This window comes from Panonychus citri, unplaced genomic scaffold (assembly GCF_014898815.1).
Source record: "Panonychus citri isolate SS breed McGregor unplaced genomic scaffold, ASM1489881v1 Contig00126, whole genome shotgun sequence".
Taxonomy (NCBI): domain Eukaryota; kingdom Metazoa; phylum Arthropoda; class Arachnida; order Trombidiformes; family Tetranychidae; genus Panonychus; species Panonychus citri.
Window position 1 is genome coordinate 29306 of NW_026515531.1, and position 25227 is coordinate 54532.

General features: G+C 28.5%; 2 protein-coding genes and 1 long non-coding RNA gene across 3 annotated transcripts in view; 1 reads left to right on the plus strand and 2 right to left on the minus strand.

The window, feature by feature from the left end:
* Positions 1 to 187: 187 nt before the first annotated feature.
* LOC128390735 (uncharacterized) lies at positions 188 to 2852 on the minus strand. Its single transcript, XM_053350492.1, has 5 exons — positions 2696 to 2852; positions 1252 to 2582; positions 1042 to 1155; positions 606 to 820; positions 188 to 534 (listed from the first exon to the last, which is right to left on the minus strand). The coding sequence occupies exons 2-5, from the start codon at positions 1325 to 1327 to the stop codon at positions 394 to 396; spliced, it is 546 nt and encodes a 181-aa protein (XP_053206467.1). The 5' UTR covers positions 1328 to 2582; positions 2696 to 2852; the 3' UTR covers positions 188 to 393.
* Positions 2853 to 3247: 395 nt separating this feature from the next.
* LOC128390725 (uncharacterized) overlaps positions 3248 to 25227 on the minus strand; it is a 97805-nt gene continuing 75825 nt past the window's right edge. Inside the window, exons 2-5 of the mRNA XM_053350479.1 lie at positions 8641 to 8940; positions 5313 to 5566; positions 4971 to 5184; positions 3248 to 4859 (exon numbers count right to left, since the gene is read on the minus strand). Of these exons, the coding sequence (XP_053206454.1) occupies positions 3398 to 4859; positions 4971 to 5184; positions 5313 to 5566; positions 8641 to 8940 (2230 nt within the window). The 3' untranslated portion in view covers positions 3248 to 3397. The remainder of the gene's footprint in view (positions 4860 to 4970; positions 5185 to 5312; positions 5567 to 8640; positions 8941 to 25227) is intronic.
* LOC128390741 (uncharacterized) lies at positions 5736 to 7426 on the plus strand. Its single transcript, XR_008325685.1, has 3 exons — positions 5736 to 6099; positions 6410 to 6527; positions 6904 to 7426. It is a non-coding gene; the product is annotated as an uncharacterized LOC128390741 (long non-coding RNA).

The following is a 25227-nucleotide window of genomic DNA, read 5'->3' on the forward strand; positions in this document are numbered from 1 at the left end:
ATCATCAACAATTATAATATAAATTAAGTGAAAGTTATACTATCAAGTAAACAAAAAATTTATCTGAACAATTGATCAATCAAATCAATTACAAATTGAAACAAAATTAACCAAAAATCATTTTGAAACTTTTATAAATTGTTTTCACGTTCATTGCAATTGAAATAATTTACAATTTGTTTAAATTCAATTGTAAAAAAAATAATTTATTTTGTTTAACTCTAATAATCAAATCAGTTATTTACAGTTTAGTTAAATTCAGTTAATCAAATTGTTACTAAAAAAGTGATGATAATGTTGATCCAAAGTGATGATTATTATATTAATAGTTATTGAATAAGTTTCTGTTTTGTATGTATTGTTGATTGTGATGATAATTAACTCGATGATGATTTAATTGTAAACCACTTGGACTGGAAGTCGATAGCAAATAATCATTTTCCCTGGATGTTTCATCCAATTAGTTTTCTGTAGTCTTGTTAATCGTTTAGATGTAATTGTTTCCCTGACTATGAATCGAACCTCCAATGCGATCTATCAACAATTAACGAAATGATTAAGTGATTATCGAACTAATTAAGATTAATTTAATCATTAAAACTTACCTTTGGAACTGCAGCAGGAACAACAAATGATAAATTCATTCGGTAAGGTTGATCTTTTTTAATTCCTTCTGATGGACAGGAAGTAGAATTGATAAATTTACAAGCATCTTCCGGTTTCTCGTAAGACAATTCCAATGGTTTACCACCGGGACCACCTTTAGGATCTAAAATGGCGTAAATTGCTTGTTCAATTTTACCGAAACCTTCCTTAGCCACTAATTAATTAATTAATTAAAGAGAAACAATTAGAAATGAGAGATTCAAATTTAATTAAAGACTTTGATGATCAATCAAATTAACTAATTTTCTTGATTAAAAGTTTTGTTTTCATATTTTTACTTCCTCATTGATAATTTTTGTTATTATTATTATTGTTAATGGACAATCAATTGATTGTCCATTACTGGTGATTAAATTGATTAATTGATTTACTTACCGAAAATGAAATCAACTTTCATTTCCTTTCCTGGTGTCGCTTGCCAATAAGTTTCATTTGAATTGTTGTAAGAAACGATACTAATTAACTGAGAGAATTGATCAACTTTTTCACCTATTGTGAAACAATTAGAAAACAATTAACAATCAATAAATTGGTTCGAATTAAATTAGTTGAATAGAATTAAACTTCGATCACTGTTACACTTACATGGTTTTCTCGGAGGTTCAAATCCATAAACTGTTGCAATTAGTGAAATAAAGGTAACAATTAACAAGAAATTCATGATTTAAATTAATTCTTTGCTAGGAAATTATTGAAACAAACAAATTAGAATAGTTTAATTACAATTTCACTCGACAATCAACAAGATATTTACTTGATTTACTTGATGTTTACTCGAAGGCAACAATTGATTTAATGAAAAGAGCTCAAAGTTTATGGTTAATATTTATATTACCAGAGGTACACGTGAGTATTAATTGTAATTACAATTTAAAGGTGGAGAGTAAATTTTTCTTTCATCAAATAAATTGTCCGTTAATTAAGTGTGAATCTTGATAATGATGAGTTTCTGTGAGTTGTTTAACTTGTTACTCTCAAGGACAGAGCGTAATTTGCTTTTTTATCAACACACAATTAACTAAATGGTCAATCCTCAGTTGCTAACCAGTCAACTAATTATAAACCATGTTAAATGATTAACAATTAATTAAAATAAACTTTAAAGTAAACAAATAAACTGATTAATCGTCGCTTATTATTAGATTTTCCGATGATGATGTTTTGTTTACTCGGTTAGTACCTAAGGTGTTTATCCTTGTTTTCAGTTGTTTTTTTTACGCAATTTGTTTGTTATTAAATTGTTGATAATCTGGAAATTGCTTTAAATACAATTAATCCTCCAAATTTCTCCTCCTTTCCTATTGATTAAAACGTTCATTCAACTACAAATATAGTAGCATAAATGTATTGTGGTCTTTTCGGTTGATGGTATAAAAATACATTCCCCTTGTTTATCATCATTTGGATTAAATTGTAACTCCTTTTGGTAAAAATAGATTGAATTTTGTTAATTCTAATTTGATTTGATTATTAGAACAACGAACATCAGCTTTCTTTGTCTTTCTCTCCATTGGGACTTTTTATTATTCTCTTTGGTTTTTGTTTTCTCATCTATTCCTTTTATGGATCACATGTAAATGGTAAAATCATCCAAGAGAAATTGATTACTTTCACTGGGTGAGAGTAGATTAATAATAATAACCATAGAATCGTTGAAACTAATCAATTGATTATCAGTGTCAATCAATGTTATTTTTATCCAATTTCCATGATGATGACAAACAAAAAGGTTAACTTTTCCTCCTTTTCCAAAGCTTATCCATTAACCATCATTCCTTTTATAGTCCAGTGGATTTTCATTAGAGCTTTTCTGTGGTTTTATGTTTCCATTTCTTTTATCTCCATTAGTTTATGATGGTGATTAAAGTTGTAGATAAAATCTCATGGAAAATTGTTCATATCAGTTGGTATATTAGCTGAATTTAAAAAAGAAAATAGAAAACAACAAAGAAAAACCAATCAATTAATCCAATCAAAAAACAAGAGTTTCAATTAACATGTAAGGTCATTTTCTTATTTACATAAATACCTTTAGACTTTTGGTTAGACCAGCAACTCAAGATTCCAATCGTTTCTAAATCAATCATAGATGGAATCAACATTCACAATTTAACTAATTAGAAAAAAAATTTCCCACAAATTAAACTTTAAATTAATTATCAATTGGAAATTAAAGTCAATTGAAGTTCAATTGTTGAACTTTTTTCTCATTCTCCTTGATGATAAATCGGAAAAATTTAAAAGAGAATTCGGTTAGTAGAAAAGGTCAACAAGAGATGTCGCCAGTTGGCAAAAATTTTCGAAAATTTTTTTCTTCAAACTTTTTGATTACAATTTATTTTCTTAATTTATTTATTTTATGTACAATTAGTTCAATTTGTTGATACATAAGACAAATTGTTGTGTATTTTATAATTACAATTAGAAAATTGATCAGATCAATTTACTTTACAATAATAACAAGTTATATGTATGAACACAAGCAAATGAGATGAAGTAGTTAATTTTTTTTTTCTTGATTACCATTTGATTGATTTAAAAATTAATTACAATTGAATAATATTTTAATTGGTAGGATGGATAATATAATTAGATAATTATTATTCTGTTATCATAACAGAGAATGAAAATATTAGGCCAAGGAATATTATTCCGAAATTTAAATGGAAAGATTCAGCGATTAAAACGGTTGATTCCTCGAATTAGATTTACTGGATTAATTTGGAACAGTTTAATTTTTTAATTCACTTTCATATTCTTTAGCAGATTCATGGATAACTGGAAATGTTGGAGATAAACTTGAATCTTCCAATGATAAAGCTCTCAAATATGCTGATGAATTATTGTTAACCACATTATTATTATGAAGGGACGATAAACCTGATTTTGAGCATCGACGGTGAGATTGAAGTGTTGAATAATCATAATTAGCGAAACCATTTCGTCTTAATAGACTATCTTTTTCTGATCCAATTAGATTAACTTTACCAAGATAATCGGGATCATTATTGTTAATAACAACATGTTGTTGTTGTTGTTGATTATGTTGACCAATACTCCAATTAGAATAATCTTCATTTGGATGGATATTGATTGTTGCTGAAATTAAATGATGATTACGATTCCATAAACCATTAACTCGATTGGTAATGATTCCTTCTGATAACCGTCTAGGCCTGAATCTATCAATTGTTGCTGTTGTTGTTGGATGATTATTGTTATTACTTCTTGTTAATAATTCAATTGAATTATCGTCATGCACTGTTACTCGACTGCTGTTAATTACTGGAATTAAATTGTTATTGAGCTGTTTAACCATGAGAGAAGCACTTGAATCGGAATAACGTCGATTTAAGGATCGATTTGAATATATATTTGATTGATCGTAAACATCTTGGCCCCAATTGATTGCTTGTTGTTGTTGTTGTTGTGGGTGGTGGAGATGATGATTTAACTGTTCTTGTGAGAGAAGTGATGTTAATTGTTGATCGGTTGATTCTTGTTGTTGTTGGATTATTGAATTATAGTCAACTTGATTTTCTATTGTTGAGTTATTGGTTCGGTTCGGGAGTAGCATACTATTTTCATCCTCAGACATCATTAGATAAGATTCAAGGCACTTTTCAAAACCACTTCCATCAGGTGATTTATTACTAATATTTGGACTTAGATTGTTATCGTTAATTGTTGTTGAATGTTGATCGGGTGGGAAAACTTTAACCAAAGTATCCGATGTTAAAAGTGATCCATTAGATTGAGTTATCACTATTGTATCTTTGGCACCAATTGTTGACGTTGTTGATGACGATTTAGAGGTGAGTTGATTAAATGGCCTCTTTCTGTCTTGTTCATTATCAATCGATTTGTTTATAATATGATTGGTTAGTGTTGGTTTACAATTATGGTAAGATGGATCCAGGGTGGAATTTGATTCAATCTTTTCACCAGCAAGATTTTCAGTGTTGGAGGTTTTAAAGATGCTACTGAATAGTGAAGTTTTATTTCGTAGAAATATGAAACAAACTGAAAGGATAACTAAAAGGAAGACCAATATTGTGGCTAAAATTATTCCAATTTGTTCATCTTTATCGGATGATCTCAATTCTTCTTCACCAGAGTGTTCAGGTTGGATAACGCCAATTACTATTGAATTTGATGCATTTCCTGCTTTATTTGATGCGTAACAAATATACCTATTGAAAGAAAGAGAAAATTGAATTGAATTGAATTGTAAGAACATAAAATGTTAATCATCATCATCATCATCATGATAGTCAATGGTCATGGTTTATGATAAAACTTACGTTCCAGAATCTTTCTCCATGGTCTCAGTAATCGTCAATTTAGATGTTTGTCCATTGTCCATCAGAGTATCTCTAATGGTAACATACTGTTTTCCAAATGACATATAGGTACTATTTTTAATTATCTGCCTAGAAATTTGATTCGATTCAAAATACCAAGAGACATTGGACATCGGTGTTGAATGAATACGACAGGTTATGGTTCCATTTGATCCTGTTTATTGTAAGAGACAATTGAAGAGAGAAAATAAATATTAGTTGAAGAGCCAATTAGTTATTAGATCGTTACAATGTAAACAATGAGATTATGGTAGATGAAAGGCCTAAGATGATCAATCTTACCTTTAATAAATTTGGCACTAGTTAATGAGGTAATTTTTGGACTACAGGCAAATTCATCTGGACCCAAATTTTGCCAAGATGAACCTTTCAATCGGATCGGTTTGTCACATATTGGAGGCACAGTAATTGAAATTGATCGGTCAATCAAACCCGATCTAAGGTCAATAATCCGGCAATCACAGAACCAATGATTCTCATGGAGATTAATTTGTTTCAGTGAAACCAAAGAATCCAAAATGGAACCAGGTAAGTCTCTAAATTAATTTAGAAAAGAAAATAACAAACCAAATGAATGAAAGAAGAAGAAAACAAAAAATGAAAACAAAATTATCAACAAAACTCTCAACATTCAAATCTAAATAATCACATTGAGAATTTGAAGAAGAAACAAAAAAAAAGATGTTCATCAACAAAAGAACAAATTAATCTCACAACTAAGAACAATACAAAATGTTCCAAAAAAATAGAAAACAATTAACAACAGAATAAGAATAGAAAACAAAAGAAAACAATTAATTAAATCACAATCGAAATCGGTTAACAAATGAAAAGAATTTTAAATTTCTACTTATCAACCAATGAGAATCGATTAGAGTTTCAATTAGACATTAGATGGAGTTAGATGAACATCTAATTGTAAGATTAATGTTCATTTCTAATTGTGTGTTTAACTTTTTACAAATTAATTTAAATTGTTCTTTTAATTGTTGTAAATTGTTTCGTAATTGTGTACCTGAGAGGAGCAACAATTAATACAATTTTCCATTTACAATGTTTTCCATCAACGGTGAGATATAAACGTTAACAGAAATTATAGAATTTCTGTTCATTGTCTCCATTTTTTTTTCTTTTTTTTCTATTTTTCTATTTTTCTATTTTTCTCTTCTTCTTCTCTTTGTTTTCATCTCTTTACCTCCATTTTGTTTTTACCTTATCAACATCTTCATTATCTTTATCATCATATTTGAATTTTCTTTCTTTATCCTTTTTGTGAGACTGATGATGTTGTAAATGTATTAACTAAATTTGACACAATAATTTTCATTGACATTAATCATATTTTTCTCTGTGCTCTCTTTTTCTAATGTGTGTTGAAGGAAAAAATTGCTTCGTCACCGACAATTTAAATTTATTAAATCAGTCAGAATTATCAGCGGAAAAAAACTATTACCATTATTATAGTTATTGTGACTGTGTTACCATGATGGAGAAAAGGTGAGTAAAAAGTGATATGAAAAGTGAGAGAGAGAAAATATTACAAGATATGATGTTGTTTTCTTCATCATTTTGTCAGCAACTAACATAAGAAAATGGAAAGGTAAAGATTGGAATATACATAAAGTGTTCATATTCAACGTTCAATGGAATAAGCTTAAGGTTGGAGAATTGAATTCTCGAATGAATTGTTAAATTGAATTTAAATTGAGAGAAAAATGCTTTCCATTTGCTTTCGAAAGGAGAAAAAAAAATATGTTCATATATATTTATGTTCTATTATATAGTAATAATGATAATCGAAATGATATAATATGTAAATTTAAGATGAACAACAACAAACTAACGTTTTTTATCCTTTTCTTTTTTTCTACAGCAAAAAAAAATGATGATCACTAATGATGAACAAACAATCAATGAATTCCGGGTAACAACAATTGAGACGAGAAGAGAAAATTTTTACAATCATTCAAGTGATTAACATAATCATCATCATGTTACTCTTATCCAATTTTACACCATGTTATCAATTTTTGGACAATCAAGTTAAAGGATATGAAAAGGATTAACATCTCATGGATTTACATCATAATTTAACCAGGAAAAAGTTTCAAGTTAATCATTGAGAGAGATAGAGTTGCAAAGGATTAAGGATCTATTAGATTTAAACAGCAATTTTAATCTTCTTTTCGTTGAGGAAAAAAAAAGTTAAATGTTAATCAATATCTCTTTTATTGATTAACTTTTTTTTTCTGCATCAAATCATTTACAGAAGCAGTTTATTGTTCAAATGATTGATGTTTTAATGTGCTAGTTGATTTGAATATTAGATATGTTAGTTACACTTTGATTCCCATTGATGATTCAATTGTTGCATGAATATATTGATTCACTATTAAGATTGTTGCTATTGTAATTTATAAATTCATCTTCCTGTGCAACTCTATCAAATGGTTAAATTATATTATTATTATTATCGTTACAGGAATCATAGATTCCCGGTCAACATGAGACTCAGAATTTTTAATGGAAATGAGATACAAAATTACCAAGAATTCAAGTAACACAGTTTTCCAAAAATTGGTGTTGAAAAAGTAAAATTCATGAAGATTTAGAACAAGAAAAGTGTATGGAAATGGTTCTAAATCCTTAGTTAGATAGTTTAAATTCAGGAATTTTGATTCTCATGATAGAACCGGAAATCTATGAACAATTCAGAAGATGGAGAGCGAAAAAAGAATCACAAATACTTTATTTTTTTTCTTCTCTCTTTCCTTTCTCTCATCATTATCATCATCATTCTCATTCACATATCATCTTCCAAGAGAAATGTAATCTCTGCTAACGAAACCTTAAACTGTCAATCTTATCATGGAAAATTGTATTTCCAAAGAATAGGGAAAAGTAGAAATCTTTGACATGAAGATGATGACGATGAAGAAGAGAATGAAGAATTGGAATATAATAATATATATAGTTTGTAATAGAATCTAAATGACAAGTGATTTTTTCTTCTCAAGGTAAAGATGATGAAGATGATATCGACCATAGAGAGAAACAGCTATCAAATACTTTTGATTGGGAAAAAAAGTTCTGAGCTCAGATAAAGATAACATGTTGATAGTTGATAACCTAAGATAAAGTTCATTTTAATATCTATTGAATTTGATTCGTTGTGATGATAATATTGTGAGAAACGAGATGAATTGATTAAATTGATCATCCAAATGTCATCAATATTATTGATTATTTGTAATAATAATTATCCAAGAATATGTGATTTCCTGATTAACATGATTGTGAAAATTATCTTACATGATGATTGAAACTTTCAGCTTTAAATAAGAGATAATCTTACAACATAAACATTGAATTGAACTAATTTCCGATTGAGAAACAAATTTCCGGTGGTAAACTTTTTCTAACTTGATCATCATCATCATCATCATAAACAATTCTCTTTTTAATCATGATGATCATCATCATTTCAATGAATTGATTGTTTACTTATTCAAGTTGATTTTGAAAAATCCTAAACACACCATGAAAGAGATTGGATTTTCTTTGCCTGTTTGATTGTTGGAGTTAACAAATGATATAATTAATAACTTACTTTAATTTGTTTCCATTGAGAAGTAGGTAATTAAGTTTCTCAAGGCCTTCAAATGAATTTGCTTGGATGGAGGTGATGGCACAATTAGATAAATCAAGGAGTTGTAATGAATTTAAATGGACAAACGCTGAGGAATCAATTTTTTTGATCGCATTCAAATTAAGATAAAGACGTCGCAATGATCGGGTCTCTCGTAAGGCTCCAACGGGAATATGATCCAGATAATTGTTACTTAAATCCAGTTCAACCAGATTAGTTAATGATATAAATGAATCATCAGGTATCTTTTTTAAACTGCAACTGTAAAGATACAATTGAAAGTGAAACCGAAATCAGTTAATGATCAATAACAATTTGAAATTGAAATATTAATATTTTCTTTAACAAATAGAGCAAAAAAAAAGTTCTTAATCTGAACGGATTAGATTATCATCATTATTATTATTATCGTTTTCCATGATCAGATTATTATTTTCCAATGGAAATTGAAATTAAGTTTGAATTGCAATCAAAGGGAATATGATATTTTAGATCAAATTAAAAAACTGTTTATTTTATCACCAAGAGGGAAAAAAGATAAAAAAAAAGTTCAATAAAATCCCCATGAGATTTTCTCATTGATTCCTCTGGGAATATAATGAACATTTACCATGGATGATAAAACCGAGATATTTATCATCATCATCATCGTCATCATTTAATACAAAGAGTAAACAATATATTTATTTATTTTTTTTACTATTGACCATCAATTGTTGTCTATTCCTTGACCATTATAATCGTTATCATTATTGACATTGATCATTGTTATTGTTATGATTACCATGAATGAATCTGATTCCTGAACTTTTATCATCATCATCATCATCATCATAACAATGAATCATTTCATGTGTATATCTTTTTTTTTTATAAATATAATGTGGTTGTGATAATGATTCCAGGATGAAATTATCATCTTCATGATGAAGATGATGATAAAACAAAAAGCTGATGAACAGTAAAGCTGAAAAAAAAATCATATATATAAATAGTTGTATTCATCATGATAATGTTATCATGATGAATAATATTTACATGATATTATCTGTGGATTATGAGGTCAATTGAATTAACTATGTATTCTTGCATAAATAGATAAATTCATCTGAGTTAATGGTGATTTAAATCATGAGAGACTTGAAGGAATCAGAGGAAAATGATAATAGTCAAGAATGATAATGATGATAAATTAAATACTCACTTTCAGACTGATTAAGTTGTGGGAGCTTAAAAGTGAGAGTGAGTTATTGTCAAAGGAATCGTTATCATCATCATCTTCATCTTTCCATCAATTGACCTTAGTCATTGATGATGATTCTTATCATGATGATGATCATTATTCAGTTCACCTGAAAATTTCAATTCTATTTAGTTAACTTTCTGTTTACATTTTGTTTCCATCTTCAATCATTTATCATTTCAGAGATGAGAACAATTTAACAAAAAGAAACAACAATTAAGTTAATGATAACTTTTTCCAATTCTCTATCAAAATAATAACAATAATCAACTTCATCTTCCTTGTGTCAACCTTAATCATCATGATAATATAATCATTTTTTTTCTTCTTCTTCTCTCCCTTGTCATTATCATCTTCATGATTAATATAATCATTATTGATAGAATCAATTGTTGGAAGCTTTTTTTAATCAAATCTTAAACTCATTATTATTATTACATTGTAGCTATTGTATTTTCAACTGAATCAAGGAAAAAAATTGATTGAATTATAACAAACTGTTATTTTGGAAAAACTTTTTCTCCACCATCATGATAAACTCATTTACTTATGAATCTTTCATGGTGATTAAACTTTTTTATTTATATTAAATATGAAGATAACAATCAAGTGTCAATCAATTGTTTTCTTGATTGTGTCTTTTATATCTTAATCAGAGTGAGAGAGAAAGAGAGAGAGAGAGAGAGAGCGATGGTTATTAATTTGATTGGCAATTTATAATTAAATTTATAATTTCTCATCATTAGGATAAATTAACTTTCGTTTGTTGTTGTCTTTTTTATGGTAATGTCATTGGGAGATATTGTTACTCTTGATTGAGTGTTGATGTTTGTTGTTGATGATGATGATGATGATAATGATGGTGGTGGTGATGATCGAGGTGATGGAGGTGGAGGATAAGTGGGAGTGGGATAGATGGTTGAATTTGCTTCTGGGTTAAGTTGACAATATTTAATTGTGCTTAATGGTTTGAGACAAAAGAGTCAGAAGGGAAATGCTGATGAAAATGTTTTCTCTTCTTTTTCTCCTTATATTATAACCAATACCCTCCTTCTTGGTGTATTTTCAATTCATTATCATTCTCGGGTGTGAGATTGATTTGAAAAGAAGGAGGAAAAAGCTAAGAAAGAAGGTAAAAGAAAGAGGAAAGAAAGAAAGAAAATTTTCTTCAGAATTCAGTGCCTTCTCTTTTCATCATCATCATCATCTTCTTCTTCTTCTTCTTTCTTAGTATTCATAGCACTTCATTGACCTTGACACGCTCAAAGAATCATGAAAAAGGAGCAAAAGAAAATGCTAAGGAAAATGTTGAAAGAGTAAGAATGAAGATGATAAGATGATAATGATGATGATAAAATTTGTGAACATCAGATGAAAATCATCTAAAAGTAAATGTTGTAACCAATTCAATTCAATTGACTATTCATTCTGATTTCAAGGATTCCCTCATCATCTAACATAACAAAATAGACTCTGATAATGATGAGAGCTTTTTTTATCCTCATCATCACTATCATCAAGAGGCAACATTATTCAAAGGACAATGTCACCTCTTTTTTTCATCATCTTGGTGATAAAATGAACTTGAACATGCAAAAGAAACTGAATAAAGAATAATGTAAATATCGAAGAGATAAATTCATCTCTTCATCTTTTAATCTTGCATATTGAAAAAAAAGGTAGAGTAAAATTGAACCAGAATTTACCTGGATAAAAGGGAGGAGTAACTCTGAATACCCTCTCTGATTATGATACAGTGAAAGTTAATATTAAATAAATGATACATTGAAAAATTAACCAAATATGATGATAATAAATCTTATCATCATATTTCAATAATACTATTAGTTAAACATTGTTTAATTTATATACTCTTGTTAATCACAATTTATCATCCCCTTGATCATTAACATGATTATTTTTCAATAAACTATTGTAGTTTTTATATTTATTATTTTCGAGTATCGAAAAACTTTCTCAGAACTTTTTCCTCCTCGATTTTTAGGTTAACTCCTTTACTTTTCATGATTGGATTTTTTTCCCTTCTCTTCATGCTAATATATTATATTAAATTGAGGATAAATGTTTCAGATAATAAGTTGATATATACACAGTTAGTGAATGAAGATAATGTCGATGATAAAGTACATGAGAAGATGAGAGAGAAATTTATCTTCAAATTTCATCAGGAAATCAAGAGGGTGGAAGATTAGAAAGAGAGAGAGAGAGAAAAAAGTTCCAAGATGAGGTTTAAGAAAAGTTCAGATGGAAACCAGAGTTTTCTGATTTACAGATTATCTGGAAATGTTTTCTCCTAAATCATGGTAATAATAATATCCAAGGAAACTGTCAAATTATTATCATGAACATGAATATCCAAGTAAAAGGATAAAAAAAACAGAGAAAACAAATGAGCGCGAAAATTAGGTTTCTTGATCAATCATCGAATAACCTTAGAACTAAGATATTAAATATCATCATTATACTTGGATTATTCTCGAATATTTAATAATAAAAACATTTCGAGAAATTTGTTTTCCCACTGATCATGAATAATAGACGAATTGAATCTATCAACAACTACAGATTATGAGCCAATCATTTAGATGGAAATGATGATGTTGAAAAGCAATTTCATCTAAATCGACGACAGCTAAGAACCTGAGAAACATTTTCGACGAAAAAAAACAAACTAGAACTCGAACTAGAACTCGAAACTAAAGTTACATTTGATATGTTCCCAGCTTTTTGTTTACCTGAAGAGTTCCAACCTCATCACCATATCCTTCCTGATGAATACCAAGTTCACCCCCATTGAAATCTGAGTAATCATATTCCCTGAATTTATATTAACTTTTAATAATATAATTTGATGGCGGAAATGATCTTAAAAAATACCCTCGATTATCATCTCATTTATCATGAAATTCAACCTTCATCATCTCATTTTCATGATAATACATAAGTAATAAGATGAAAGGAAGAAAAAAAGTTAAACAAAAAAAATAGACAAATAAATTTAAACTGAAAACATTTTTCACTCTGTTCACTAATCACAATTAAGTAAATCACAAAGGAATCACTTGGTTTAGTAATTTGTTTTCTTACCAAATGAATAATCATTGTTTCATCATCAGGATCATTATTTTATCATGAAAATTGATTAAAAATTAAACTTCAACTTATGTGAACAAATCATAAAACGTAATTGATTAGCAGGGTAACCAGAAAAAAAAATCAAGAAACGAAACAATTTCACTTATTATTAGATTACAACTGAATACATATTGATACATTTCTAACGGTAAATTTATTTACCTTTGAAAATATCGAACAATTTTTTTTCCTTCCTTTTTCATGATAATATTCAGAAGAAGAAGAAGATGATGATGTTAACGAATTATCAACATCAATTGTCTCAGAATTTTGTCTCCACCTTTTATCTTCATCTTCACTTTCTTTTCCTTCTTTCTTTTTGATTGAACACTTTTACCTTCTCCATGAAACATCATCATCATGAGAGATGAACATGATTCTGATTCTTTTGGAACTTGTTCCTTAACACTATTTTCTCGTTTAGAAGGTTTTATTATTTAGTTAGCATCCAATCAATTGTGAAAACTACTAAAGGATAAGAAAAAAAAGAAGAAGAAGAAGATGAAGATGAAGATGAAGATGAAGGTAGAGGAGAAGTGGTTAAGATGAGCAAAAGATGATGAAGAGTAACTACTGAATTTGATTCGTCTTAATTCAATATACACAATAGACTGACACACTTACACTAAATTCATAGACAGTTACATACAAAATCAATGGCTCTTTCCCTTTTCATGATAGTTAACCGTTATTTCAGTTAAATATATAAGTTGATCATCTTTTTATCATCATCACCACCACAACAACTACCTTCACCACCTCATCCAAAACTACTCCCAATTAACTTTGTTAATATACTAATAGTGTTGAAGGTATTCAAATACTCATACAAATACTTTTCTCTTTTACCTTTAAATATTCAAATGAGATTGATTTTCTCTCTATCATCACCATCGTCATCTTTTCCTTCAACTTCCTCTTCCTGATTATCATCATCATCTTATCTCACTTAACTTCAACTATCATGTACATGATACTCATGAACAAAAGTAAAGTTTTCATCTAATCAACAAGAAAAATCAATCTCTGGATCTCAGTGTCTTTGCCATTGGCATTTAGATGATTATTATTATTGTGATTAACCCAATTCTCTGTAAAAAAAAGGTTTGATTGTGATGTGAATGACTTGATTGTTGTAATTGGTTGTAAGTCCTTTAGAATGATAAACAAACATCAACTTTATGTATACCAATTGATTAACTTGATTATCCATATACTCATATGAATACTTACCCTTCATCATCAACTGTTGTTGACCTGCTATCGACATTTAATCAATTTTAATCAATCTAAATCATTAATCTTACACAATCAACTGCATCGACAAATCTTTGAATAAAACTTTTCTTTACAAGATTAATCATCAACAATCAATTTACAAGAATAAGGATTAACATTATAATCTAAACATTGGCTCATTACAACAACAAGTAGATCAACAATCAATCAATTTTAAGCATATCAATATACTTTCAATACAATTAACACTTAACCTTAAACAAATTTTATCAAAATTAACACTGATGATCACCTTAATTGCCAGCAATTAAGGTATTTCCTTAATCACCGTGTAATCTGTGTACACCTTAATAATTAAATCAGTAATTAAAACTAAAATTAACTGAATTAAAGTTAGATTTCCCTGCCTCTCTATTACAGTTAATGGTTTTGATTGTGAGTAAATTTTTTTTATAATTAGATTTCAAATTTTGTGAAAAAACCAACAATCTAATGTCAATTTGATTAACACTTAATTTGATTAAATTCAAATCATGATCAACACCATCGAATTGTTAATCAAATAATCAAAAGAAAACAATTATCAGATTGATGAAAAAAAAAATCTCAACCGACTCAATCAAATTAAAGATGAACAATTAACAGGGCAATCAAATTGAATTGATACAAATCGAGCAAATTGTTACAACAAATCAATACTAATTCAGATTATTATTAAACTTTTTTTCCCCACTTGATTGTAACAGTTGACGAAACTATTAAAAATAGATTGTTGATTAGAAAGTAAATTAAATAGTCATTAGTTGATTGTTGATTGGCAATATTGAAACAGTTTAAGGGTTAATTTAAATTTTCATTCAATCAAATAAAATGTCAATGATATTAACTAAATATCAACACAATTTAATAACATTCATCTTGAATGTCAATGTCTAAATATATTAAATGTACTTGAGTTAAATGGTAAAAGGTGATAACAATTAAGGATATTTCAACAACAATCAAACGATTATGATAAATTGTATACATAAAATACAATCCATGCAAAAGTAAATCAATAATACCAATTATCGTTAGTAATTAATTAATTTCCCTTTTTACTTAATCAATTAATTTAAAGATTTTTTTCCTCCTCAAGCTAATATTTATTTACGATATAAATCAATATCAATTTACTAATCAATTTACTAATCTGATTAACTGATTGTAGGAGTTACTTTTATATCAAAATGGTGATTAAGTGTTGACATGATGATAATGATGACGATTTAACATAAATATGATTTAATATTATTGAGTAGGAAGACAAAGATTATATATAAGAAAGAGATAGTTAAGTTAACCATCATGATTAGTTGATTGCTGAGAATTGATAATTATCATCAAATAAACCACATAAGATGATAAGTTATCATTATATTAATTGGAATGTCAATGTTTCTATTATCATGAAATCCATTATCATCCTGATCATATTTTCATTGTTTGTTTACATTAATTCTGGAGTAACAATAATTTAGATGATGATGATTGACAATATTACATAGGAAGTGATTGTTGTTGTTACTATTTTTCAGATTCTGAATTAGAGTCATGATCATGATGTTAATTAACCTGAACATGAATGAATATTATGTTACTCATGAAATGGAAAACCTTATTTTCTTTGTTAAATAACAAATCCCATAGATTTTGATTGTTATTAACTCTCTCCCTGATTGCCCACCAATCACCTAATCCTTTCATGTTTTTCTTTATCCGAGATGAACCGAGATTCAGTGAATGATGATGATGATGATTGATATGATTTCTGATATAAATTTGAATTGAAAATGAAAAAAAAGTAAATTTCTCTTCAAGTATCATCATAATCAAATGAGTATCCAGATTATTTTCTTGTTGTTGTTACTACTTTTTCCTCAATCCTATTGTCATCAATCTAGCAAGGAAAAGAAAAGTTCAAGACTGAATTCATGAATTCACTTGTTCATTCCCCATGAGGTTTAATTTGATTTCTACATCTTTTCAAATTTCAAGGGAAAAATAAGCAATCATAAAAAAAGTATATTACAGAGACATGAGTTGCTTTTTACTGGAAATGTTTCCAATGATTTTTTGATCAGCATTGAAATATCAAATTCATGATATGTTATAAGTGATGTTTTATAAACATTATCTCATCAATAATAAGATTATAATGTAATTAAAGTGAAAGAAATGATTATTGAAATATACTTGAAGAATTGTGCTAAAAATATAACTCTGATTCTGAGTGGTTGTCATGAAATTTCATGACAAACCATCAAAGTGTCCAGAGTGATATTTATGAGCTTAATCATTATCATAACTCAAACTTTTCTCTTTCACTATTATTATGTCCATCTAATCATCATCATCATCATGGTAATAACTCATAATCAGATGACCATCAGATAGATAATCATGATAACCATCTGACCTGAATACTTTTCATTACTCCTTTTAATCATCATGATCATTAAGTATTCAATATCAATTCTGTATATCAATGAAAATATTAAATTCTCAGGAAAAAAAGATATTCTCCTTGTCAGAATTGTCCATATACTCATAAGATTATTATTAGTATCTAATTTGATTGTGAAATTTTGTTCCTCAAGTTTCATCTTTGGTCAATATCCAAACAAGTGACCAAAAGCAATTTCATTTCGTCAGTTCAATGGCTTGTAAAGTACATTGATAAATTTTATGAATTGCACCATGAAGGTAATTCATTTAATTCAGTTGTTGATATCATCATGATAACCACCGACAACAGCATGGAAACAATAAAGTATTAAATATCAATATATTGAAGGGAAACTCATAATCATAAAAATCCAAGTAATAGTTGGACTTGAATCTTTTTGATTTAATGTCAATAATATCAACAGTCAGAAATAAAAATTAATCATTAATCTTTAATATTGTTTTATATTCATGTTTTATCATCATAAAATTCATGATGATTACAAAAAAAGCAAAATTCAAACGTATTAATAGTTTTCTAAACTGTAAATCATAATGAATTTGGTTATGTGGTTAATCATTATCATGAAATGATTAAGCCTTTTTAATGTTGTAGTTTTCATTTATCTTTAATCAATTGATGATTAAATTGTTTCCATTGATAAATTAACAAAAGATTTTTGGATTTGGTTGTCTTTGTCCATTCTGATTAGAGAGTTGATTATATTCAGATTTGATGATGACTTCTATGATTAGTTAATTATGATCATTTCTATTATGTATAAAGGTTCATCTTATTATTTAATCACCTTACATATTAATGATCTCATTGTATCTGGTAAAGAGAGAGAGAGAGAGAGAGAGAGAGTATTCAGAATAACAAGCTTTGGTTTTCCTGGAACTTCAGAAGAATGGAAATTCAGGAAGATGGAGATAATCATGAGTAGGAAGCACATTATTCACTTTTACAAGATAGGTAAACAATAGAGAGATAATAATACTTAGAATTCCTGTCAAGAGAAATGTTGGTTAGAAGTTAAAGAAATGCTATCAATTGCTAAGAGTCTAAATGTTATTCTTGTTATGATAATACTAAATTCATTTCCAAATATCCATACATGTTTATCTATTATTATTTAGAGCTATTCAATTCATCTTCTCCCCCTCACAATTCAAATCACGAACACTAATTAATATTATTAGATAATCGTGGTCACATTTACCATAATTAATTGAATTTATTTTCGTTGTTTGTCTTTAATCAACTTTTTGATTTTTTTTTCTTGATAACTTATCAAGGTAAATACTATTTACTGATCACCAGATCAAATTATTGCTCATGATGATGATTAGGATAAACAAGAGGTACATTGATTGTAATCAATTCATATTAATCTGGATTAAGTATTCAACTCATATTTACAATTAACAATTTGAGATGAGGATTAAAAGAGATAATCAATTATTATCAAGAGTTTTTTTACTTCATAATAAGTTAATTAAACTTGCAAAAAAATGATCAATCAAAAATTAGCATCATAAACAATCATTATCAATAGAATGAGATATTAATATTAATCATACCCTTGAATACCTTGGGTGAATTTTTGATTGCATCTCTAAATCATGATTTCTTTTGATTTAATTTTCTAATCGTTGATTGCAATAAACTGGTGCTTAGTTAATTATGTCCACTCATAATCTAATATCACTTTTAATTATCTTTTATGATGGAAGATTAAATAATCAATACCGAAGCAAAAACTTTTCTTTTTCCCGATCGATTTGACTCTTAGAACTTTTCTTTTCGAGAAAAAGTTTAGTAAAAGTAAATTTTTATTTAGAAAATTTCAAACTTCATCTTAACTCATCAACATGATGATTTAAATGTAAGATTAATAGGAAAACTAATTAATGGTCAAGCTGAACCAGAAAGAAACAGAAATGAACCAGAATTTTTTTTCTTCTCCTTCAATAATTAATAAGTAACATTTTTAGAAATCAATAAAAGTAAAAGTTTCACCATGAAAACTGAACCTTAAGAATTGGTGATCATGATTATTGTCCATTATTGTATTACATTGAAATTTTGATCATTGGAAACAATAATAATAACACCTTAAGGTATTGTTATGGAGAAAAAATCTAATCATGATCATGATAATGGTTCCAATTGACAATTTACTCTGTCCAATCAAGTTTAACTACCTCAAGAGTATAAATGTTGTATTAATTGTGTCCGAGTTAATTGTTCCTCTAATAAAACTGATAACTTTATTCCTTCAGTTAGTTAATGTAAATAGTAAATTATATCATCTCAATTCACCAACATTCAGAATTGGAATCAACAACAATTTTCAATGTTCTTTTTTCCCAAATTTTTCATAATCATAGAGATTTTTTTGCCTTCATAAGTTTAACTTCTGAGCTTCTGAGTTTTTAGATTAAGTTATGAATAAACTAGATAACTGAACCTCTTTTTTTTCATGATCATTTTCAAACTAAAAGTTGATGTTGATGAGGATGAAGATGATGATGCTTTACATAATCATCACTTAATCCCTTTAGTATATAACAAAAATCAATCATAATGAGTTTAGTTAATCCAACCTAAAGCCTTTGAGTAGACACACATACACATATATACAAGATCTAACCTGATTCATACCATGATGATCATGATAATATGAGTAGAGCCTCAGAATGTCAGAATGCTGGAAATCCGATAAAAAAACCAATTCGAAATAGAAAAGTTTTAAGCCTCATGATTATGATTATGATCATTTGAATAGAAGCTGAATTTTTCTCAGCAATTTTAAATATCTATTTGAACCATCATCTCTAATCATCATCATAATGAACTAAATCACTTAACTAATATACTCAGATAATATGATTAGAAACTGTTGAAAACAATCAACAAAGTGTCAAAGATTAACTTGTTCAAAATCATTTTGAAACAATTGATTAATCATCTGAATAAAGTTGCTTCATTTTCATGATAATCATCATGAATTTTTTGTATATCACTTTCATTACAGTTTATAAATTGTTCAGTATTCATGTTGAGTCATTGAATTGTAACGAAATCAAGATGACAGTTAAATTAAGTTTCTGAAAACTTTCTGATTTCTCCTTAGTAACCATTAGTTATCATGATTTCCTCTGAATCGTTCATGAGGTTGATGAATTAACGATGAACAAAAATTTTCCAATTTGATTTTCTCTTTCTAATTAGAAATGATAATTTATCTGACGATTAATATTAATCGGAATGCTAATAATTAAGAGATAATTATTACGATTATTAAGTAATAAGAATTATTATTAATTGATTCTGAGTGAGAAATAAGTTCGTAATCATGTTAATTAAAATGGGCAAAAGTTTTGCTCTAATCGAATGAAAATTTTTCCCTCTAATGTTACAGATGATTTAATTGTAGTTAATTGTTTCCACTAATCACATACTTAATTTTATGGAGAGAGAAAGTTAATTGTTACTGGTCAAGCTGTAGTAAAGCGCTAATTATGATTAACAACTGAGGTAAATTAAGTTTTTCAAACATTCATATATTCATAATTTGATTGGTTAATCATTCACAATGAAGGATAATAACTCAATTTAACTTTACTATTATTATTAGATAATGATAGCAACAATTTATGAGAAAATTAATTAATATGAATTGTGTTAGTTAGTGTAATTGTTTTGTTTGATTGTTGAACAATCTGAAAATCTCTTAACCTCTTGGTGAGCAATTTTAATTCAGTAGTTGATATCAACTATTAAATATACACTGTGATAACTGAATTAACTAACTAACTTTGGTTAACTAGTGAACAGTAGGAGGAGAAAATAAATTAATTGATTCCAATTGATTATATTAACAACAGTTAGTTAATTGTCTAACGTTAGGGTGTAATTTTTTGTTCACTCTCATTGAAAAAGTAAATTGAATCAATTGTTATAATCAACAATCAATGAAACTAAACTACTGAGGTAGAGTGATGGTCGTCATGGTGAGTGGATGATTGTGGTGAATAATGAACCATTGGAGGTAAATTTGAAGGTTTTAGTTAATTAGAAATGAGTCTGATTGTTGATGTTAATTGTCAATCAACTTTTAAGAGGCGAAAATCATGTAAGTGTTTTGAGTTTAACTCGAGAGATGAGGCAAAGCCACTTACAAAAAAACCTGTAACCGAGATCGGTACAGCCTATTAACATCAAACGAGGTGCACAGAGTCGATCGACTTTGGCGCCAACGCGAGAATAGATACTGAGATGTGACAACTTAATAGAGATTTATTGAACAGAGTGGAAAGCACGTACAAGGATAAACTGAGGTGAGAATTAGGAACTAAGGTAAAGGAGGAAGTCGGAAACGACTAAGAGTAATTTGAAGAGAGTAACAACAATAGGTGAATAATTAATTGAGGTGTATGACTGACTGTGTATATGTATCTGTAACAGTGATTTGGTTTAAGGTGAGAGAGGATTTTTATACTAAGGTGATTAATTGTAATTGGTTAACATATAAGGGAGAGAGTCCAATAAGGAAAAGGTGATGACCGAAGGGGGAAAGAAAAGTGTGAGAGAGGCATTTCCCTTACAGAGCCCCCCCACAAAGCGTCACTTAGGGCTTTAAATGGGTCTAGGGACGCTCGTAGGCCTTGAACAAACTTTGATTGTACTTGTAGGGAATTGGTCTCTTTTCATTTGGTTCACCATCGAGAAAATCTGAAGAATAATATTTCTGAAGGCTCATTTTATCTTGTTTTTCTTGATAAGTCATCATGGGATGAATCTTGAATGAATCTGGCCAATCTTTTATTTGCTTGAGAATGTCTTTGATTAGTCCTCCCATATTCCAATTCTTTGGCCAATGATACCCATGGTATCCTTGAGAGATAAAAGTCGGTCGACTTTTTCTCACCTCTCTGAAGACTTTTTCAATTTGATTAAAATCGACAAGATATAACCACATTGTATAAATTGAATCAATAATTGGTGAATGATAATTATCTTGGAAAATTTTTCCAAATAAAACGAATACACTGTATTTGAGTCCAAGTGTAGCGCTTTTCTTTGTACGACAATTATAATATTGTGACAAATCAATAATTCGAGGCAGCAAACGATAATGATCCAAAGGGCTTAGATATAAATCACTAAAATCAGCTATGTGACCTGATAATAAAATTCGATCATATTTTCTTAAAATTTCCAAAACTTCCATTCGAACTTTATAAAATGTTGGTGCCCATTGAGTTTCATTCCAAGATAATCCATGAAATTCAGCATTAAAACGGTGAGAGGCAGAAATTGGATTCTTGACAAATGAATTGTAAATTAAATTGTTATATTGATCAACAATTGAGATCCAAACTGGAACATTTCTCATTGAACCATCTTTCATGGTGATTGTTTGCTTTTCAATGTCAATTGCACAAACATTGAGATTCATTTTCTTTAATTGTTGCACATTTTGAGTAATTAACTCAATATAATTTGAAGGTGGTATCATGTTTAATTTCGAGGGTTCAGATTTTTTCCTTAATTTTTCTAGATAAACCTTTTTACGTTTATCTTTCAATTTTTTGTTGACGAGCGAAGCTTTTCTTCGACGATATTTAACACGATCCTTTGTTGAACTTTCTCTCATAAGTTTAATTTCATCATCAGTATAACGAATCGGTTTAATTGAATTTGGTTTATATTTAACCGGATCACTAAACACAAAGTCCGAAACGACTTTGACGTTTGCATCAGCTGATGATGTTGACTGTTGTGATGATGAGGTTGATTGTTGTGATGATGATGTTGATTGTTGAGATGATGAGATGATAAGAGGAGAAGGTAATTGTAATACTGGTTGTGGTTCTTTGGATGTGGATGGTTGAGGTTCAGTGTCTTTTGATGATGAACAAGGGGGAAGAACTTCAATTGTTGTTGTTGTTAATGATGAATCAATTTTTGATTCGGTGTTTGTTACATTTTGATTGGTTTCGTTCCAATCTAGACCTTTATCATTTTCTGGTCTGTTGAATATAAATTTTGGGGGAAGAATAACTGTTGAAAAATCTCCTCGTTTTCGAGCAGCAGCATTTTGTCGACGTCTACGTCTTGCGGCAGTTTTACCAATTTGAGAAATTGATTCATTAAAATCGCTTAAATCGATATCCAATTCTCTTTCGATATCTTCATTGATTAATTTTTCAATATCTGGTTCGTTTTCTGGTTCATTTTCTGGTTGAATAGGATTGCGTAAATTAGCAATTCGATTAGATAAAAGTTCCCATGAACTTGGTTTAATTTCTGGTATTTTAATTGTTGATGATGATGATTCAGTTCCTTCTGAATCTTGAGATGAGATAATTTTATTTACAATTTGTTGCTTTTTCCTTTTTTGTAAATACTCCGATGGAGTTAATTTCTTTTTAACTTGTGTTGACTCTGAATCTGATGATCTTTTTGATGAATTTGAAGAAGAAGAATCAGATTGATGAGGTGAAATTGTTTCATCTTCGCCAGTTGAAATAAAATTGTTATTCGCTTTTTCTTTCCAAATAGCTTCCAATTCGCTACAGTTATAAACTGTTGATCCAAGAGCTTCACAGAATAATAATGACTCTTGATCTAATTCGACTGGATTACTTTCTGTTCTTAAAAATGTTTCAGCGATACCACGAATATCGAAACGATAATCATTTCCTTTGTTACAGATATTTAGATGAGTATCCATCATAGTGTAATCTCCATTTAGATCACAATTGAATCGAATACAATTCACTTTTATTTTGAGTAAATCGTTTCTTTTTTCGTTAGGAAGAGGTTTCAATTTGGATACACCATTATTACCACATGAATTGATCAGGCAGAAGAATTGAAGATTTGATAATTTGAAACCTTTTACATTTATATCTGTTGTTAGCTGAATATTTGAATGAGCTTGAAATAATACATGAAGGAAACTTGAACAGGTACGACAATAACAATGTTGACAATCGCTACAAACCATTGGGCGATGTGCTAACTGGTCACACAATAAACAATTGTAAATAAAACGTTCGAAACTTTCATCCATTGTTGTGAAACCAGGTTTTACAATTATCTTGTTGAAAGCTTTTGAGAATTGACGATCAGAAATATCAGGATAATTGTCTTTAACTTTCAACTTGATGAAACTTTCATATGATAGATGATTGATTGATTTGAATAAATCGCTGTTCACCTCTTTGTTACCTTCTCCAGCTTCCATAGCTGAAGACATCAGGTTTTCCATGTTGTCCATTTTCACCTTTTATCACCTTGAAGAACTTCAACCTTGGCAATATGTTTGTGGACAATTAAAGGTAAAAGGAAAAGAGTAGGTAACAATACAAAGAGTAAAGGATAATCTTCCTTAATTTGAAGTCGGTCGACTTCAATATAAGATCAGATGGGAAAGGAAGAGCCAATTGTTTAAAAGTCGATCGACTTTTATAACAAATGGTTAACACAATTTTGAGATGGGAAAAGAAAATGAAGAACCAGAATTTTAATTGTAAGAGATAATCAATTGGAGATAAATTTGAAATTGACACTGAATGAATGAAAGAGAAAAGAAAACAAATTAAGTCGGTAGCTTGATTAAGCTTGAATGTTGAGCTGAGATTCTCTTAACAGAAAATTTTAAATTTTCATTTAAACCAAATTAGAGTCGATCGACTCTAATTGTTAGTTTTACTTACTTAATTGTTTTCCTCAAAACAATTTAATTAACTAAATTAAAAGACTTAATTTGATTTACTTTTAGACAAAACAAAAGAAAACTAATTTTGTTGTTTTCTTGTTGAAAGAAGAAAATTAAGTGAGGGAGTTGATAAATAGACAGAGAAAAAGACAGAGTCTTTAAAGAGAATAAATTTGGAGGGAAACGGAAATTCAGTTTGGGGAGGAAAGGCGGAGCTTCACTAGGTGTCACTAGTATTGATTAATGAAGGGTGAAAAAGTCGTTTGACTTTTTATCCTAATTAATTGATTAATTAATTAGTTTAATTTTTGATTTAATTTTTGATTCTTATTAATTTGATTAATTTATTGTTCAGTGAATCTAATGTTACCTTAATTGTGAGAATTGGTCTATTTTTCAATAAGATACGAACGATTTGAAATTGACTTTGATCAATGTTCTTTGCTTGGGTTGATGAGCAATTTGGTGACTTCTTCAAGTAAGTGAATTGAATCTCATTTTGAGATATGAATTTGCATCTAATTGATTTGATTCAAAAGTCGATCGACTTTTGATCTGAATAGTGAAAATCTAATTTGTGAAATGATTCTAATTTCTTCAACGTTGTGAAGGTCAATTGACTTTTTAAAGCGTTTTCGCTTTTTCTTTCTAAATGGTTAAGGTGAACGTTCGGATTGTATTGAGATT